This window comes from Cnephaeus nilssonii (assembly GCF_951640355.1).
Source record: "Cnephaeus nilssonii genome assembly, chromosome: 17".
NCBI classification, from domain to species: Eukaryota; Metazoa; Chordata; class Mammalia; order Chiroptera; family Vespertilionidae; genus Cnephaeus; species Cnephaeus nilssonii.
The window spans coordinates 33,554,367-33,573,650 of NC_137088.1; the positions used below are offsets into that span (position 1 = coordinate 33,554,367).

At 56.3% G+C, this 19,284-nt stretch overlaps 2 protein-coding genes across 6 annotated transcripts in view; one reads left to right on the forward strand and one right to left on the reverse strand.

Annotated features, from left to right (window-relative positions):
- Positions 1 to 3,273, forward strand: part of SLC6A6 (solute carrier family 6 member 6) — a 74,770-nt gene extending 71,497 nt beyond the window's left edge. For all 3 annotated transcript variants that reach the window (XM_079794684.1, XM_079794682.1, XM_079794683.1), the window contains 2 exons: positions 549 to 719; positions 2,638 to 3,273. In XM_079794684.1, coding sequence (XP_079650810.1) covers positions 549 to 719; positions 2,638 to 2,778 — 312 coding nt within the window. In that variant the 3' untranslated portion in view covers positions 2,779 to 3,273. The remainder of the gene's footprint in view (positions 1 to 548; positions 720 to 2,637) is intronic.
- A 7,808-nt stretch (positions 3,274 to 11,081) lies between these two features.
- Positions 11,082 to 19,284, reverse strand: part of GRIP2 (glutamate receptor interacting protein 2) — a gene marked incomplete at its 5' end in the record, with an annotated part of 76,788 nt that continues 68,585 nt past the window's right edge. For all 3 annotated transcript variants that reach the window (XM_079794367.1, XM_079794366.1, XM_079794368.1), the window contains 5 exons: positions 11,082 to 11,314; positions 12,166 to 12,312; positions 13,088 to 13,231; positions 16,848 to 16,953; positions 18,795 to 18,969. In XM_079794367.1, coding sequence (XP_079650493.1) covers positions 11,156 to 11,314; positions 12,166 to 12,312; positions 13,088 to 13,231; positions 16,848 to 16,953; positions 18,795 to 18,969 — 731 coding nt within the window. In that variant the 3' untranslated portion in view covers positions 11,082 to 11,155. The remainder of the gene's footprint in view (positions 11,315 to 12,165; positions 12,313 to 13,087; positions 13,232 to 16,847; positions 16,954 to 18,794; positions 18,970 to 19,284) is intronic.

Consider the following 19,284-nt stretch of genomic DNA (forward strand, 5'->3'; position numbering starts at 1 on the left):
GAACAACACACACACCTCCCGCCCTCACTGACTCAGGCTGGGTGGGCGCGGCTTGCACCGACGAAGTGATCGCAACCCCGTGCTCTCTGGGAAGGGAAAGTTGGGTGCCTGGCTGGGACTGGGCAGGGCCTGGGCAAGTGAGGCAGGACCATGGGAGCTAAATCAGGAACAGGAGGAGGAGGTGAGGGGAAAAGAGGTCCAGTCATAGGAAACAGCCTGGCCTCGGGGCCTGAGGCTGAGGAGCTCGAAGGGGTCCAGGGCGGCTGGACTGTAGACGTGGAGGCAGAGGTGGGGGCAGGTGAGAGGGAAGGGGTGCAGCTCCTGGTGGCTCCTACCAGGCTGGGGAGCGAGGACTGCATCCTGAAGGCACAGGGGAGCCGCAGAGGGTTTTGAGGTGCCCAGGGCAGTGAGGTGTGACGTGGTCCGGTTTGCACGGGCGGGGGGGGGGGGGGCCTTAGGCTGCAGACTGGAGGAGGATGTGAGGCCCCCGGGGTGGGACCTGCCTCCCGATGGCCAGGACCCCCCTGACTGCCCCCATCTCTCCACAGGGATGTTTCATTTTCTCTCTCGTCAAGTACATACCCCTGACCTACAACAAAGTGTACGTGTACCCGACCTGGGCCATCGGGCTGGGCTGGAGCCTGGCCCTGTCCTCCATGGTGTGCGTCCCCTTGGTCATGGTCATCCGCCTCTGCCAGACGGAAGGGCCGTTCCTCGTGGTGAGCACTCGGGGCCGGGGCCGGGCTGCATGGGGGCGGGGGAGGCTGAGTGACCTGGGACACGTCCTTTTCCCTGAGTCCTGCACGCCTACCTGCCCCATGGAGGGTGGAGATTGTGGGCAGAAGGGTGCATTGGGGGGGAGGGGGGGCTGGAACAAAGTACAGTTCCCATGGGAGGAGCTCTGTGGGGACATGCAGGGCAGGGCTGGAGCAGGAGGGGGCATTTGCCACGCAGAGAATTCGAGACGCGGTGCCAGGAGGCGGCAGCGGCACGCTCTGGGGGGTGGGTGACGAGGCTGGAGAGGTGGCAGCACCTTTGGACGCCAAGCTCAGAGCTTTGGCTTTATCTTGGGAGCCGTGGGGGCTGCATTTCTGAAGCCCGGAGACCCGAGGCAGGAGCCGGGGAGGAACCCCTGCGGTCAAATTGCAGAGGAGCCCAGCCCACCCTGGTCCCAGAAGCCACCCACCTGTCTGCCGCCCGACCTCAGAGGCCACCTCTGTCCCAGGCCGAACCTGCAGCTCTCAGGCCTCTGTGCCTGCCAGTCTCCCCCCCCCCCCCCCACCCCCCACCCCCGCCCCTCCCGGCCTCCCACCTCCTCCCAGAAATTCCTCAGACAGTACTGTAGATTCCAGGGCACTTTCCAAGAAATCCTTTTCTTAGAATCTCCCTTAACCTTTGGGCTTGGGTGGGCTCCAAGAGTGCACTGTTTTGTTCTGGGCTGTTTTTATTGTTATTCTCTTAAAAATCTGGAGCCAGGATGTCCCGGGGCCCTGGCTCCCCGTGGACTGGGTGGGTTTCCTTGTGGGCAGGGGAATGGCCTGGAGGTTGTTGGGGGGAGAGAGGCCTGGCAGAAAGGGACCAGCCTTCTCCAGACAGAGGAAGCAAGCAGGGCCGTGCCAGGGAGGAAATCACGGAGCTCGGCCTGGGGCGTTCCTGCAGCTTCAGCTCATTGTATTTCCTCAGAGGACACAGGGAGAGACCCCATATGCAGCCAGGCTGGCCCTTTTATTTGTCAAAATGTTGAAATACTGAGCCCGGGGACATACAGGCAATAGCTACTGCCCCGAGCCCTCTGGGTATATATACACACTATACACTACATCCACCCAGCCCTTCCCCGGGAATTCCCAGAATGTCCCTACCATCCTGAAACTGAAGGGTTAATTGGAAGCATAGCAGAGGAGCTTGGATGTCTGTTCTGATTGGTCAGTATCCAGAGCGATTACATAGTTCAACCATGGGCGGGGCGGGGCACAAAGACACCCAACAGGTCACTAATTCATGTCCTTTCAACGAATTTTATTTATTAAATTTTTTGAGAGAGAGAGAAAGAAACATCGATTGGTTGCCTCCTGCATCCCACCCCTCGCCCTTTACCTGTGGCCTCCAGCCAGTCCTCAGGGACCAGGCAGGCAACCCAGGTGAGGGAAGCCACTGGGGCGGGCCCCGGAGTGAACTGGAGAAGGTGATGGAAAGCTACAGCTGGCAGCGTGCACTCAGCTCGGCCAGTGGTTACCGTAGCTTTTAGTCAGCAGCTTTGGAGCCTTGTAAACTGAATGCCTAGACAGAGAACGTCTTGTTCACAGCTGCTCTCCACTCACATTTCTGAGTGGACACTTGACGGATGGAGCGCAGGAGTCCCGAGTCCGGGTCCCAGTTCTGCCATCGGTTCTCTTGGGGACCTTGGGGGAGGGCTCCTTGCCTCACAGATTTGCCAACTGGGAGGATGAAGGGACCTCAGGAGAACCTTAGTTCAAGGTCTTTGTTTGCCGGTGGATGAAACGGGAGGTGCAGAGAGGATAGTAGTTAGCGGAAGGCCAAACGGCACGCGGGCGGGGCCCAGCTGGGGTAGAGGGCGGGTGAGAGGGAACCAGACCGCCTGCCCCCCTGCCCACGCCTGTCCTCTTCCTTCTCCAGAGACTCAAGTACCTGCTGACCCCGAGGGAGGCCAACCGCTGGGCCGTGGATCGAGACGGGGCCGCTCTCTACAGCTCCCACTCGACCATGAACGGCACTCTCCTGAAACCCACCCACATCATCGTGGAGACCATGATGTGAGCTCTCTCGGGCCGACGGCTGCTTTCCTGCTGTTTACTAACATTAGATTCTCATAGGACCAGGTTTACAGAGCTTTATATTTGCACTAGGATTTTTTTTTTAATTGTCACAGAAAATATTACTGTGTGTGTGTGTGTGTGTGTGTGTGTGTGTGTGGTGTCGTGCGTATGTGTATTTTGTGTTGATTTGGGGATATTTTGTACAAAAAGAAAACAACAAAAAAATAACAACCCATGGGCAGAAGTCCGGGGCAAGGCAGAGCTTTCTTACTGAATTAGATGTATTTTATGGGAACTGGTAAATTTTTCTTTGTATTTTTTTTTTTTTACATATAATTATATATGTACACTTAGAGATTGTCATACACTTTTACCACTTGAATTGATCTTGCCAGCAATAGATCTCATTTTCAAAAGCAATTCTTTGGTGCTTGTGTAGCTGGCAGAAAGTTCTGCCCCACCCCCCCACCCCCAAAAAGGAAAAAAACAAAAACAAGGCAGGGTGGAATTTTCCGGGGACAGCCAACCCATTTTAAAGGTGTAGTACCTCCCAGACCTGGTTCAAGTGGAAGAGGGAGAGGGCCCGACCCGCTGGCCAGGCCCCCAGGGGCCTGAGAAAGGAGGACTGTGAGGAGCCGGCTCGGAACACGCGCTGTAGCCAGGAAGAGAGATGCCAAAATACTGAGCCAGCCCCTCAAATAAAGGCACCGGCTTAACGCTGACAGATGAGGCCTGATGGCAAGAATCAAACTCCCACCTTCTATTCTGAGGTCAGTGTGTTTGGTGAGGGGTGAGGGGTGAGCGAGTGGACCAAAGGATGTGGCCCAGGGTTCGGGTGGCCCGGTGCATAATCCTGAAGGAAAATAAACATTTCCTTTTTAAATCCACCACCTCTACCCACTGACCAGCTTTCCCCCTCATCTCTCCGCCCTCGTCGCCCAGAGGCCGGGAGGGACTTGTTGAGATCCCAGCCCAGGGCCAGGCGGGCGCCTGCCGGGGAGCACCGGGAGCGTCCTTGGGCCGTTAGCGAACACTTGAATCCAGTCAGGTGCCCTCAAGACTCTTCCTCCCAGTTCAGTCACAAGTGCGACGCTGGGCGGCCATGACCTCTGCACTCCACCACCCCTGCAGTTCCCGGTGTCAGATAGGCACTGCGTGGGGACCGAGAGGGGGCCGTGAGGGGCGTTTTCTAGGAAGCTGGGGTTCTTCAGGGGGCTGGCACCCCAGAACTGGCTCCACCAAGAATGGCGTCCTCTCTGAACCAGCCGGGAAGGTACTCACCCTTGAACATCCCGAGTGTGGACCCACCTCCACCCTGGCCCCCATTTGGACCTAAACTGTGCCATTTTTAAAGTCACTTCCAAGTTCAGTCTAAACCAAACCGAAACGTCACAAACGGCACTGACTGCCTAGCCGGGGGGGGGGGTGGAGGGTGGAGATTCAGAGCAGGGGCTCTCTGAATCCTGGAACCCCCCTCCCCAAACCCGGGAGAGGGAGGAGGCTTCGCTGTCCCCCTCCCAAGGGGCAGAGGCCATTCTGAACCTCTTGTCTTGGTAAACTTTCACATTTCACTGTTTCCAAAGCATCTACTCTGCCAAACAACACCTATTCCAGACCGTTCGGTTCCGACGTGTTCCTGTTTTTCTATGTATTTATGGTTGCCGCTGTGTCTGATTGGATTTTATTGTTTTTCCCCCCTTAATCTTACCGAGTAGCAATGTGACCTGTTTTCCTGTCTTATGGAACTTTAGTAAACTAACCACTGTCAGCGACTGGGGACAGGTGATTGTGGAGCGAGCGGGGCTTGGCACGCGGTGGCTCCCTGGGCATCTGTGGTCATTTCAGGCTACACACATCTCCCCTCTGGGGCTCAGACCCCCGAGAAAGGCACAGGGCGGCAGGCCCACTGCAACATTCTGGAAAGGGCCCGAGGAAGGCCGCTCCTCGTCAGATTCCCAGACCAAATTCTAGACCAAAGACACATGCAGACCAAGTCCCAGGTCCCAGCTGGTTGGAAGGTCAGCCGCGTCCCCCAAGCCCACGCCTCGACACCTCCCCGGGCACCTGTCTCCAATCGCCACCCTCGTGTCTGCTCCCCTAGCTCTGGTGTATCCGCAGAACTTGGCTCTATGAGTACCATGTGGAACGACGCGCGACTTTTCTGTGTCTCCACATAAAGGAAACTGTCATTGGCACGCACGCCTCTGTCCGCCTGTCTCTGGAGAAGGGGGCAGTGCGGCGCCCACTCTGCCCGGATGGGTCAGACGTCCTGCTGCCCGCAGGACCTGGCAGGGATGCGAGGGAGGTGTTTAGAGAGCGTTTAAGGATGCGGAAATGGGTCAGGGCCCAGGATAAGCTCGCCAGGGAGATGCCTCATCACCCGGGGCCTGGGCCACGTTAGCCCCGCAGGGGGCCGCACAGTCAGTGATGGAGAGGGGGTCAGCGCTCTTGTCAAATGGGGAAATGGAGGCCTGGACGGGGAGGGACTTTGGCCCAGCAAGTGGGGACGGAACCAGGCCGTGCGCAGTCAGTTCCGGCTGCAGGTCCTCTGAGGACTGTGTGGCGAGTCGTGAGTACAGCTCCTCGGTGTTCTCCCTGAAGACCAAGGACGATCGAGCCGTTAGGAAAAGGAACCGCTCCGTCCGGTGTTGGGAGACGAGGTGAGCAGCACCTCTACCCACTGACCATCTTGGGCCAACCGGCCCCCACGCTGTGACTCAGGCCTCGGACGGGAGAGGCAGCCCGTGCACCCGGTCGCCCTGGTCCTGCACCCAGGGGCCCTCTGTGAGCGGGGCACCCACATCCCTGCTGCACGTGGGGAAACGGAGGCCCACAGCAGCCAGTCCGTGGCAGGGGCAGGACCCTCAGGCAGGACTCAGAGGAGGCCACTCCCAGGCAGCAGGACGTGGCCTTGGATTCTGATTTCCGGTGGAACGTACTTCCCTCTCGGTGCCTCCGGTCCCAGCACAGCCCCGGAGACGGTGGGGAAGCATCAGGGGAAAGGCAGCCCCCCTCGGCCTCGCACAGGGCATTCTCCTGTCACCAGGCCCCACCTCACAGTGGCCAGTGGCCCAGCCAACATCTCACACTGCCCCCTGGATGGGGAAGTGCTCTGGGCAGCCGGCGCTGAAGGCGGAGGTGCCTCCTGTCCCCACCATGCGGACAGGCCAGGGAAGGACCAGAGAAAGCCCCTCTGGGCAGCTAGAGGGCTCAGCCAGACCTCAGACCCCCCGCCGGGCCACTCCAAGCTGGGCCTTCCACACGGATGCTGTAAATACCACTGTGCAAAAATGCAACAAGCACAAAGCCGCGAAACAAAACCCCGATCTCCACTGGAGAGGAATGCGGGCCCCTCCCTCTCGGGGTGCATCCTGCTGGAATAGGAAGCCCCCTCATTGTTCTCTTGTGGGTGTCACTACAGACGTGTTCTGACAAGGTCCCGAAGGATGAAGCAGCTTGTGATACATTCGGCTTCACACTGAGGTGTTAGCTCCATTTTTTTTTACCCAATTAAATTTCAAATCCTTACCAACTGTGACTCTGTATTTAGCACAAGAGAAAGCTGGGGACGCGGGTTTTGCCTCCTTCCAGAAATATGTCTGGCTCATCAGAACTTTTTTTTTTTTTTAACATCAAAATATTTTAAAGATATTTTAAACTTTTGTAAAGAAAAAAAAAATCCACCAACAAGAGACTCTTCTGAGGAGGATCATTTGTATTTGAATAAGACCCTTGGTGTGTAATTCAGTCTTGCGATATACAAGCTTTTGTGTATAAATGTTTTATGATATGAATCCCTGTATTTTGCAGGGTGTTTCCTTTCCTCTTTTGCTTTCTAGATACATATGTATATCGATATTTTAAATCCATCTTTGCTTTTTTTTTTTTTTAGAGGAGTTTGTAATCACCTTATAACATGAAAATAAACATTTCCTTTTTAAATCCACCACGTGGGGTTCTAGTTTGACGAGGCTGTTCTTCCATTTGGCCAGTGCTCCACCGTTCCCGAGGGGCTCGCAGGCCCGCCCAGGGTGCTCCTCAGAGGTGTTCAAGGTTGGGGACACTGAGGTAGAGGCTTCCAGAGGGACGTGGTTTGCTCAAGGGCACACGGCAAGGCTGTGCTGCAAGAGTCATTCGCACCCAGGTCCACTGACTCCTGGGCTGGCTCTGGCTGGGTCTGCCGGTCCTGCTGAGTGAAGCTCACCTGCTACACACATAGCCCCGTACAGCTGGGAGATCTCCCACCGTCTCCCGAGCCTCAGTGTCCCCATCTGGGATAAACCACCACCCACTGTAAGGGTTTAGGGATGATTAGAGGTGATGCTCATAATGTATCGGGCCCTCACCTGCGCTGGCTCCATTTCCTTCTTTCCTGGCCCAGGATTATCCTGCTGTAAATAGGGTTTTGGGAGGGGGCCACTAACTTGAGGTTGGTGCCCTCCCTGCCCACTTGGCCTCCCACCGGTGCAGTCACTAAAGCCTGACCCCATGCCACCCAGGGCTGTGATTGCCAGTGCAAGAGGGGCTGGGGTTGCTGGAAGGTGGGTAAGTGGCAAGTCCTGGAGGTATGCCCATAGGGACCCTGGGACCTCGGAGGGGAGGCCACTGGGACCCCCAAAAGGTCCTCGGCCTTAGGGATCATAAGCCCAACTCCATTGTAGGTGGGGAACAGGCCAGGTGGGTCGCTGTTTGAGGCAGCCTTCCAGCCCACTGGCCGCATCACCCCTTGTGAGCGGGAAGGTCAGTGAGCCTGCTGGGCCCTTTCCCCAACTTCCCAGACCAAAGGAACCTCAGCATTTCATTATTTACAGACAATGTCAGAATAAAATATCCCTCTCCCCAATTTTTCTTTTCTGGCCATCTGCCTTTCTGTTGGCCCCTGTCCACCTCCCTCCCTCCCTCCCTCCCGGAGAGTTTTAGCTCTATGTCTTGTGTGCAAATCCTGACTCCATTCCTTCTTACCTGTGTGACCTTGGGCAAGTTAGTTAACCTCTCTGTGCATTTCCTCACCTGTGATGTTGACGTGGTAATAGAGCCACCTCTGACAACTGTTGGGAAGATCCAGGGGATTCTTGCAAAGCTCTCAGAACACAGCCAGGCTCGGGGGCTGGCGCTGCCTCTCCCGGAAGACCAGCAGAGCCCTGTGCAGCACGGCGGCCGGCCCCGTTTTCCGAGCCCAGCTGGTGTGGTCCAGCCCCTGCTATATCCCCCCTGAGGGGAGGAGCTCCATCTGGCATAGCTGATGGAAGAAGCTCCTCCTCTGTCCACACAGAGCTGTGGCTCCTCCAGTGGGGCCCAGGCTGCCCACCCTCCGGGCGCCTCCCCCACCCAGGCAACAGCCCCGTCAATCACTTGCCTCAGTGGCTTGTTCCTGCAAAGAAAATAAAATCCATAGTCCCTCCTCATGGTCCCTTCATGATTGGGCTCCTCGACCTCCAGTCTGGTCTCTAACCCCAGTCCCTCCGTGTCTCCTTTCTCTTCCTTAGAACCATCCAGCTCATTCCCAACTCAGGGCCTGGCACCTGCTGTGCCCTCTGCCTGGGACATGCTTCCTCCAAGTTTCCAGAGGGCTGACTCAGGTCCTTCAGGCCTTGGCACAAAGTCACCTCTTCTTCAAAGCCCTTCCTGATCCCCTGAGCTGGAGGCCCCCTACCCCAGTCACTATCCCCCTTACTGTTTTGTTTTCATTGCTTTTTATTCCTGAAAAAAAAAATTACGATATTTTCACTTGTCAATTGTCTGTCTTTTGCTAGAATATAAGTTCTATGCAGACAGGACCTCATCTCTCTCGTGCTTGTTTTCCCCCCGGGGGCTAGAACGATGCATAGTACACAAAGATGTTTTGAATGGATGATAATGAGTTAATCAAAAGCAGGTGAGATGTCACAAGATCCAAACAGAAGCTGACTGCCAGCCTATGATTAAAAAAAAAAAAGTAGACACCCACTCCAGGTGCACTTACATTATTTTATTTAAAAAAGTGCAAATCATCCCAACAGCACCCCACCCCCAACTCCCAAGTCACTGCAGCCCCTGGTGGGACAGACAGATTGACACGGGGTGCAATCACCCCAAATGGCCTTTGCGGTGCAGCCCCTTGGCTTGTAGTGCTCCCCGAGAGCCCTAAGAAACCCCATGTAGAAAAATACTTTACAAGGAATATGCTCTCATCTCAGCCAGAAAAAAATACAGCTTTTAGGGGTGGAAGGGGCATGGTGCAAGGACTGTACCCAAAATGCATAGGCAGGCAGGACGCTCACCGGGACGGGTGTCAGGAAACGTCAAGTCTGGGATGAACATCCCCATGAGAAGCCAGAGGAAATATTGCATATGAGAAGGCCGGCCACAGCGAGGAGTCCACCCGCCGAGCCTCAGGTCTCGTTGCATACGTGGGTGGGGGAGGGGGATGGCAGAGGCCCCAGCCCCAGGAGGAAGGGGAGCATTGGTCAGGGTTAGGGTGCATCCTCCCTCGCCTGCAGTCCAGTGCAGCGTTCCCAAGTCAAAGGCCCTGGGAGTGTGTTCTGTCCGACTCTGTCAAATGACAGAGGCCCAGAGAGGCTGAGCCACTTTCCTGAAGTCACACAGGTGAGGCTGCAAGTGGCCATGTCTCTGCTGTACCCTCACCCCAAGCGGAGGGTTCTTGGCTTTTGCTTGGTGCCCCTGTAATGGGTGGGCAGTGCCTTTCACTCGGGGGTGGGTGTTCACACCGACGTCCAACATAGCAGAGGCACTGGGCAGTCCAGCCAGGGCATAAAGGGCTCTGCAGGGAGGCAGGCCCTTAGGGCGAGTGTGGGCAGGGTGCTGAGGGGGCCACAGTGGACAGGGAGGCCTGAACCTGCTCAGAGACTGTCCACCCCTTGATTGTCCAGAGGGGGGCATCAGTCTCACAGGGGGGGTCACACAGCAACCGAGCAGTTGGGGGGTGGGGTCGGGGAAGGAACAGGCCTTTTGACTCCTGATCTGGTCCCTTGAGTGGAAGAACGTTTTTCGGGCCAAGGGGGAACAGAGGTGAAGGAGGGTGCAGGTGAGAGTGGGTGCCCCATTTTTTTGAGACCCCCCCATCAAGAGCTGGGTGGGGACAAAGCAAAGCCCCAGACCTGGCTGCATCCTGCCTGCTCACCTCCATCCCAGGGGCCACACCCAGACCACCAGGTGGAGGCCCTGGGCCCTTCTCAAAATCAAAAGGGTTTCTGGTCTGTGGAAATGAGGAAAGCAATTTTAAGAGATGCTGGTGCTTCCAGGTTTCAAGTGGGAAGAAACTTCCTTGGATGACCACTTTGGGCACTGTCACCATTGAGTGTGAGAGAGAATGGCCACCTCTCCAGCCTCTCTCTCTCCTGTCTGTCTGTCTGTCTCTCCGTCTCTGTGCTGCTCCCTCCTCCTCCTCCCCTGCATTGGACACTGGGGAGTAGTTGCACCAGCTTACGTGTCATGTTTCCATGGCTCCCCACCTTCCTGAATGGAACCCCAGTTTTATCCCAAAATGACTCCCTCCACAGGGAGGAGCCTGGGCTCCGAGGGGCCTGTGCAGATGGGTTAGTGGCCACACGTCCTACAAAAGAAGCAGGAGGGGCTGAGAGCCCAAAGCCAGACACTGAGCTGCCCAGCGGGTCCAGTACCCCAGCCTCAAATCTCAGAAGCTTTGGATCAGAGACGCCAAAATGAAACAATCACCAACTTTCATATCCAAGGGCTGATGCTTCCTGGGTTCCAGACGTCCCAGCTCAGAACCTTCTAAGTGGGGTCACTGAGAATCAGAGACTCTCAGAACCAGCAAGCCCCAAACCCAGAATCCCGGGGGAGGAGGTGGGCTGCCATCCAAGCAGCATCCTTTCCGGCGATCAGCTCTCCAGCGGAAGTGGCCCCCAGCCTCACCCCGAATGCTCCCCGGTCAGGAAACTAACCCTCTGAGTACATGTGGGTGCATCACTGGGATGCCTCACACCTGTCAACAGCCCGACCGGGGTGTCCAGCCCCTGCTTGCTCACTCCTCCGTGGCAGCTCATTCCAGCTCCGTCGCTCCGCTGGGAGAAAGTGCTCCCTACGCTGAGCTAGGCTTTGCCCACCTCAGACGCCTGTCTGGGGAAGCTCTGTAGGGACCTGAGGCCACCTCCAGGCCCCTCTTCTCCCCGCGGAGCAGCCTGTCTCTGTTAGGCCGGGCACCTCGGGGCATCTTGGAGACCCCACATGGAGAAAGACCTAGATGCCACTCCAATTGGGGCAGGGACCTCACTGCCTGGCGCCCCAGTTCCACAGAACCAGAGAACAGAGACAAGGTCCTGTCCGTGGCTCAGAGCCTGCCAGATGGACAGATGGACGTGTGGGTGGCCACTTTCCCAGCCCACCGAAGTGCCCCTCGGGTGTCAGCCACGCCGACTTCAGAGCATCCGGGGGCTGCTGGGGCCAGGGGCTCGCGGGGTCCGGCTGCTCTGTGCCAGCGGGTTGCGGCTGATGACCAGCTGCAGCACGTCGCCCGCCTCGGCCAGGAGCGGCACCGCCAGGCAGCAGTCGAAGTCCCGCGTGCGAACGTGGTTGACCTGCACGGTGCACAGCCCGGGAGACAGACTGGCATCAGCCTGGCCTGGGCTGAAGGAAAAATCTAGAACACCCTTCGCACTCCTGACACTGCCTTTGTGTCATGAAAGAGCACACTGGCCTCCTGCCTAGAACTGGGTAGCCACGCCCTGCTTCTAGTTCATTCGTATTTTACACCGGCCTTCTATTTCCAGAGAACAGCGTCCAGTTTGCATTCCTAACTGAGTCGAAAAGTTTCCTTTTAAAATCAACTTAACTTGAAAAAAACGTCATCCATTTAGAGAAAACATATATTCAATAAACTGAGCACAAATGTGGCAGAAGTCACACCAAGGGAACAACAGTAGCTGGCGCCTGGGAAAGGCAGCCCTGGTGGCAGGGCCAGGATGCCCATAACTTCCCATCTGCTCATCTACATTTCCCACTCTCCCTTGCAGTTGGTGAGGTCACGTGACTAATTCTGACCAATCGGCCGTGAAGGGGAGTGATAGGTAAAGGCAGGAAAAAATCCCATAGGCCGTTTTCCAGTCGGGTTTCCTCTGCTGTGGAGTCTCCGCCAGCCCAGGCCGAGCAAGGCTAAGGCAGTCCACAGCGGACACGTAGCGTAAGCAATTAGTAACTGTTCCTGTGTGTTCACCCTATGGTATAGGGTTGCTAGTTACTGCAACATAACTGAGCCTAACCTGACTAACATGACTGGCATCATCATTCCCTTTTCACAGACGAAGGGGCTGGGGCTCAGAGAGGGGAGGGGACCTGCCCAAGGCCACTCAGCCCGATGGAAGTGGGGACTCTCTCCCCAGCCCAGGGCGAGGAAAGACCGCTCCCCCGAGGTGCCCTGCTGCAGCATTACCTGGAGGACCCTGTCGAAGGGCTGGAGGCCCCCACGCTGGGCGGGCCCCTCAGGGCGCACGGTGTGGACATAGACACCCTTCTCCAGGAGGCCGTCGGAGACGCTGAAACCAAAGTCATTCCTCGTGGGGTCCTTGTACAGGGTCACCTGGGAGCAGAAGGAAGAGGAGGTCCCTGGAGTTGAGCCCTGTCCCCAACTTCCCACAGCAGCCAGAATCCTTGGTCTGGCAGAATCCGTGGTCTGGCGTTCAGTGTCTCCGGGATGCAGTCCCGCCCCTCGCCCAGAGGCACTCCCCGGCCTTATTGCCGGTGCCCCTTCTGCACTCAGCAGACCCCAGGCCCCAGGTCGAAGCTCTCCCTCACAACAGAGGCCCTTAGGACGGGAGCTCCTTTCCAGTTCTTTCAATCTCTTGCCTCCCCCGGAGAAGGTCTCAGTGGGTGCCCACGTGTTTTCACACCCCTAACACTTGCTCATCTCCCCATTTACCAAAGAGCTGGCTGCAGGCTCAGAGGTTTCTGAGGACTATCAGGGGAGAGGTTTTCTTCTCTGTGTTATTTTTTCTATATAGTAACCTATAGATGGCAAAAATGCTGGCTCTTTATTTAAGGTAGTAATAAATATATACACACAATACGTAGAAGCCTATACACACAGTAACTTACGTTGAGAAAAGTGAGTCTACGTAAAGGAAAATGTTAAGAATAGCCCAGTGTGTGTGTGTGTGTGTGTGTGTGTGTGTGTGTGTGTGTGTGTGTGACGGGAGGTTTGAGAAACCAGTACAGAATCCCCATTTCATTGGTGGAGGCATGAAGCCGGAAGAGAAGCGGGCCCATCTGGAGCCCAGGGCCAGCCCTCGTGGCACCAGGACACACGCCCAGGCCTCTTGTGGTCCCCCCCACCCCTCCCGCTGCCCAGCACCCACCTTGTGCATCTCCAAGGGTGTTGGCAGCAGCAGCTCCTGCATCTCTTCCGGGGAAGGGCGTACCTCCCGGCCCCTCCGCCAGGGCCGGTGGCCAGGCCTGCCCTCGAGGGCCACGCTCGGCACCGTGCCCGTCATGATGGATGCCTGTGAGGACACAGCCCTTCACTCAGACACTCACTCTGTTCTCAGTCACATCTTTGGACACCTACTATGTGTCAGCCTTCAAGGTCACAGAGGTGAGGAGCATCGACGGGGTGCTGCCCTCCCGGGTCTCTTGGGATGGGTCACTCAGACCAGCAATCAGAACAAGCATCCTTGGCACTGAATTAGCTCTAACTCTGCGCTGGGCTCCGTTCTAAGCACCTTATACATAGACCTCATTTTATTCTCTACGGTATTACAAGACCAGCAAATGCCATTCTTTTTCTCCACTTTACAGATGAGGAAACTGAGGCTTAGAGAGACTAAGATCTGAACTCAGGGTCTGGCTCCAAAGTCGAGGGCCTTACCACTCTGTTACCTTGTTAATTGCAAAAAATAAAAAATAAAATAAAGTTACACACAGCAGTAAACAGTCACAGAGGCCTGGTGCACGGAAGGTGAGGACAACGAATCTGGTCCAGTGTGAGAGGTCAGGGAAGCGTCCTGAGCTGAGATCTAAAAGATGAGCAAGAACGGGGGTGGAGAAGGAGAGAGTGCCTGGCAGGAGAGGAACTGCCTGGGCAAGGGCCCCGCAGTGGAATCTAGAAGAAGGCTGGAGGAGGTGCGTGGAGTGAGGCCGGCAGGTGAGGGCTTGACCCCACACGCCCCCGGGACTACAGTGAGAAACATTAACTTTATCCCAAAGGCAATGGGACACTCTGAAGGGTCTGTGCAGCGGGTGGGGGCCAGGATCAGATTTGTGGACTTAGTAGCACCTTCCAGCTGCTGGGTGGAGACTGGACCATAGTGGGGGTGTGGAAACCGAGGGAGACCTGTGAGGGACCATGCAGTTGTCCAAGCAAAAGCTGGCTGGGGTCTGGACCGGGATGGGGACGGCGGGGAAGGACAAAAGGAGCAGACACAGACACGTGTCAGGGGTGAAGCCAAGGTGAGCTCTGGAAGGCTGAGCAGTCAGAAATGCTGTGCTCTAAGCGAGAGGCGCAGGTTTGTGGCCCTGAGCGCAAGTGATTCACATTCAGACGAGGAAATCCACAGGTGGGAGTAGGGGGCGCTTTTGGGGTTGGTGGGAGGGGAGGATGTACTTCTTACCCGTGATACTATAATTTCCTAGGCACAATTTCATGGGTATCTGCCCAGCCTAGAAACTTCTCTCCTGCCCATCACAGTATCTGAGTTTCCACTATTGATATTTTTTTTACTGATTTCAGAGTGGAAAGGAGAAACATCAAGAAGAGAGAATCACTGCTTGGCTGCCTCCTGCACACCCCCGACTGGGGATCGAGCCCCCAACTCGGGCATGTGTCCTGACCAGGAACTGACCTGTGAACCGGTTCCTAGGTCAACCACTGAGCCACGCCGGCTAGGCTCTGAGTTTCCACTCTGAATACAAGGTTCTCTCTGACATTGGGGCTGGGGGCTTTCAGAGGTCCCCTAAGGACCCATCAGGGCCAAAGGGCTGGGGCGGGTGGGGAGGAGGAGAGAGCAGGAGAGGATATTGAATTAAGAGGCACAGAGGCACCTTTCCCAGTTCTCACAGCTGGTCCTCACCGGCCTGGAGAGCCGGGGTCCAAACAGAAAGACCAGAGACTCAGAATCTTGGGGTAAAAGAATCATTAAGCAGTGAAAGCAGGGTCTACCACACGCTCTTGGGCCCCTGGAACTGTAGAATTCTAGGACTTCCAATTAAAATGCAGACTGAGCCCTAACCGATTTGGTTCAGTGGATAGAGCGTCGGCCTTCGGACTCAAGGGTCCCAGGTTCGATTCTGGTCAAGGGCATGTACCTTGGTTGCGGGCACATCCCCAGTGGGGTTGTGCAGGAGGCAGCTGATTGATGTTTCTCTGCCAGAGAACACGCGCCAGAAGCCCTCCTTGTGGGCAGGGCCGGGGGCTGAGCCGAAACCGGTTTGGCTCAGTGGATAGAGCGTCAGCCTGCGGACTCAAGGGTCCCAGGTTCGATTCCGGACAAGGGCATGTACCTTGGTTGTGGGCCCATCCCCAGTAGGGGGTGTGCAAGAGGCAGCTGATTGATGTTTCTCTCTCATCGATGTTTCTAACTCTCTATCCCTCTCTCTTCCTCTCTGTAAAAAAATCAATAAAATATATTTTAAAAAAAATAAAATGCAGACTGAGCTGATACAGAAAGCTCGCATCTCCCTCCACATCTTATGGTAAATTAAAAATAAAAATTTTAAAATAAACACTTTCAAATAAAAAAAAAATTAAATAGAGACAGACATGAGCAGGAGTAGAACCATTTGGCCTATGGAACCAGACGTGCAGTTCGGAGCTGAGGTGCCCATTCAGGGAAGAGCGGAGAGCTGGGGGGGTGCCATCCCTGAATGGGGACGAGAGCTGTCTGCCTGCCAGCTCAGGGGTTCAGCAAGGAACCACTAGGACTGCGGGCGGGGAAACCATGTGTGAGCAAGAGAAACCAGCAGGTTCCGGTGAGCACTGTCTAAGCATGAGCCAGAACCCGCCTTCCATGAACAGTGGGACAGAAACACCACGCTGAGCAACGAATGAAAAACTGGTCTGGAACGGATGAAGTTCAAAAGCCACCGCAAAGCCCTCAGAGGTGCTTCAACAACACAGCACGTGCGGGTGCCGCCAGGGGTAACACTGCTGAAAGCAAGCACAACAAGAAAACACAAAGTCCACCTGCTCACGACACAACGGACGGATGAACCTGCCCCCGGCGAACTAGGGAGAAGAAAGACATCTAAAGAAACTTTAAAATAAGTCCGCTTAAAGTACGCAGAAAGAATAAGAAGATGAGACATTAAGAAGAAAGAAGAAGAGTTGGAAAATAATGAGAAATTAAATAAATAAAAGATGTGGAAGTTGAAATACAATAGTTACGAAATGGGCTAAACAGGAGATTAAATACAGCCAGGGAGAACATGAGTGAATTGGAGGACAGATTAAAGGAAGCAACTAGAACACAGCACAGAGGAAAGGTGAAGGACTGCTCTCGGCGTCTGACGGAGCTTCAGGAGTGACCCCGTCAGGTCTGCCCTAGGTTCTCCGGGGCCGCCCGTCCGTCACGGGCAGTGCTGACCTCAGGCAGAGCTGCCTCCGCCTCTCAGCTCCTCGGGGTCCTCAGTGCCGCTGCTGTAGATGATGTCGACATCCACACGCCTCCACAGGGCACGCCCACAACCACGTCCACATATGGCACATGCACACACAAACACCAAACTGTTCTATGCATCCCCATGTGCACACTCAGACACACATGGTGTGAAAAGACACTCCGCACCTGTGCATGCATGAGCATGCTCACATGTATGCACACACACATGGTCCCAGTGCACACGCGGTGATGCCAGACATGCTCACATGTGCACACCCCCTGCTGTGCCAACCACGATGCTCTCAGTCACACTTGCACACATGTCCATGCACAGTCTGCACTTGTGTCCATGCACAGTCTGCACATGTGTGGAGATACCTTTACACAGAGGGTGCTGGGTGAGTGCACACATACACGTTACACGTGAGCACAATCCCATCAACATGCTTGCCTCCCAAAGGCACGCACACCAGTGCGCCCAGATGCAGGTGCCCCACACAGGCCCGCAGGGCAGGTGGCCTACCTCCAGCTCCCTCAGCAGCTCTGACTGACCGCACGACTCCAGGTCTTCGAGGGCTTCCCCAAACACGCGCCAGAAGCCCTCCTTGTGGGCAGGGCCGGGGGCTGGGCTGTAACGTAGGAACCAGAGTGTCAACTCCTGGCAGGCGGGTGGGCAGGCAGGCAGGCTGGGGCCTGAGGCGTCTTCTAAATGGCCATCAGCGTTGGGCTCGAGGGGCCAGAGGGTGGGCAGGCGGGCAGGCAGGCATCCTCGGTGGCAGTGCTGGGGCCCCGGGGCAGTGGTAGGTGACACGGAATGGGGGGACGACGCAGCTAGGGGCGTCCAAGACTGCCGGTCTTAGAACAGGGGCAGATGAGACGGGGTGGAGAGCAGTGACACGGGATGCCTGGGAAGAGAGACAGACGGAAGGACAGACAGACAGACAAAGAGGAGATCCATGGTGTAGCCCCAGAGGACGGCTTCTGGCCCCACCCAGACACATGGCACCACAGGACAGTGACAGGGACAGAGCTGGAGGCAGCAAGGACACGGATGGATGGAGAGGATGGAGTAGTTGTGCTGGGGGAGGGGCTGAGACCATCCCGTAACTTCCATCACAGGCTGTAGGAGCCCATTATCAGCTCTAAAATCGAGTCTCATTAGAAAGGCGATAAGTCACACAGGCCAGAGTTCACAAAGCATGCACCGAGTCCTGGCTTTTTACAGTGTATGCTACGGTGTCAAAGTGCTTCCTCTCTTCCCAAGGCACACAGGCTTTCCTCTAGGCAGCGCAGTGGTCGGCAAACTGCGGCTCGCGAGCCACATGCGGCTCTCGAGCCGCCGTTTGCCACTCTGTTGACTAATGAGTTTGCCGACCACTGACCTAGACTCTCAATTCCAATAATTACAGGCTGTTGTTGTTCCTTGTGATTAATCCCCTATCCCAGTGGTCGGCAAACTCATTAGTCAACAGAGCAGCAAACCGAGGCTCGCAAGCTGCGAGCCGCAGTTTGCCGACCATGCCTCAGGGGCAACAAAGCAAATAGTTGCCTCCTTCCCTTCCCATTTTAAAGATGAGAAGACCAAGGACATTCTCTCCATTTAAGTCAGTTGTACAAACAATTGGTCTATGGAGGTGACTAAGGCAGGGCCCCTGTTCTCAGGGAGCTGAGGATTCAGTCACAAAGTGTGTATGAGCACCTACTGGGTGCTAGGCACGGAGCGAGGGGTGCCACGTAGAAGGGATGCCGAAGAGCCAGGAAATTAACCAGGTAGACACAGGTGGCTAGTGCCACTCGGAGGCTCAGGCGAGCAGCTGTGAGGACCAGCAGAGGGAAGAACTGTCATCTGCCTGAGAAAGTCAAGCATTCCGGAGGCGGGGAAATTTGAGCTGGGTTTTGAGGGATGAGTAGGTGTTGGCCAGGAGAGGAGAGGGAAAGGTGTTTTGGGCAGAAGGAACTGCCTAACCAACAGCATGGACATGGGCAGCGGGTGGCCCGCCTTCCTCCACAGGGCCAGCTCTCTGCAGGCGCCTCCTCCTTCGAGGGAGAGGCCGAGATCTCTGAAGCCAACGTTACAAAAACCACCATATCCACGCCCCAGGGCTGGTGCCCCTACCCAGAGGGCCCTTGCCGGAGGCCATTAAGCAATCCGGGCTAAGTCAGGAGGGTCTGGGTTTGAGTTCTGAGTCTGCTGCTAGAGACTCCCAGGCTTGGGAAGGGCAAACCAGGCCGCTTCCCACCTCCCCTCCTTTGCCCCTGCTGTGCCCCCCACCCTGCGTGCTCCTCCCGCCACCTCGGCCTGGCTGAGACAGTCCGCTCAATGGTTTCTCCTCTGCCAGGAGGCGCCCCTCCTTGGGGGCAGACCAGACTCCTCCCTTGCCTCCACGCTACGGCACAGGGACCCCTACCCTCAGCATCCTGGCCAAGAGACCAGGACGGTCGCCTTCCTCATGGCGTTCCCACCACAGACCTCGTTGGTGGCTCCCAATCCTCCTCTTCCTCCTCCTCGGCGAAGCTCTTGTCAGCAGGGGCTGGAGTGTAGCTCGTCCTCCGGGGCTCGGTGGGTGGGGGGCTGCTTCTCAGCCGGCTGGGCTGCCACTCCGGGGGGTGCACACCCCGGGCTGTCGTCTGCGGCGTGTAGGAACCTGGCAGGTGGAGACAGGGGATGCCTGCACCCTCTCTGTGGCCTTCGTGTGCCCTCCTTCCCAGCCCACTCCTAGCAGCGCTGGGTGACCCTGAATATGTCTGTGCCCTCTCTGGGCCAGCATGACACCCAGCGTGCCCTGAGGGCTCCTGCCACCCAGGTCCCCATCTGAGAAACCGTGACTTTCCCAATCATCCGGTGGAGGAGTTAATGCGGGGGATCCAGGACCCTGCCCTAGCTCCCCGGGGCTGGGCGGGGCTGGGCTGACCCTGGCTGAGAGGAGGTTCAGTATTTTGACCATCCTTCTCTCCCTGCC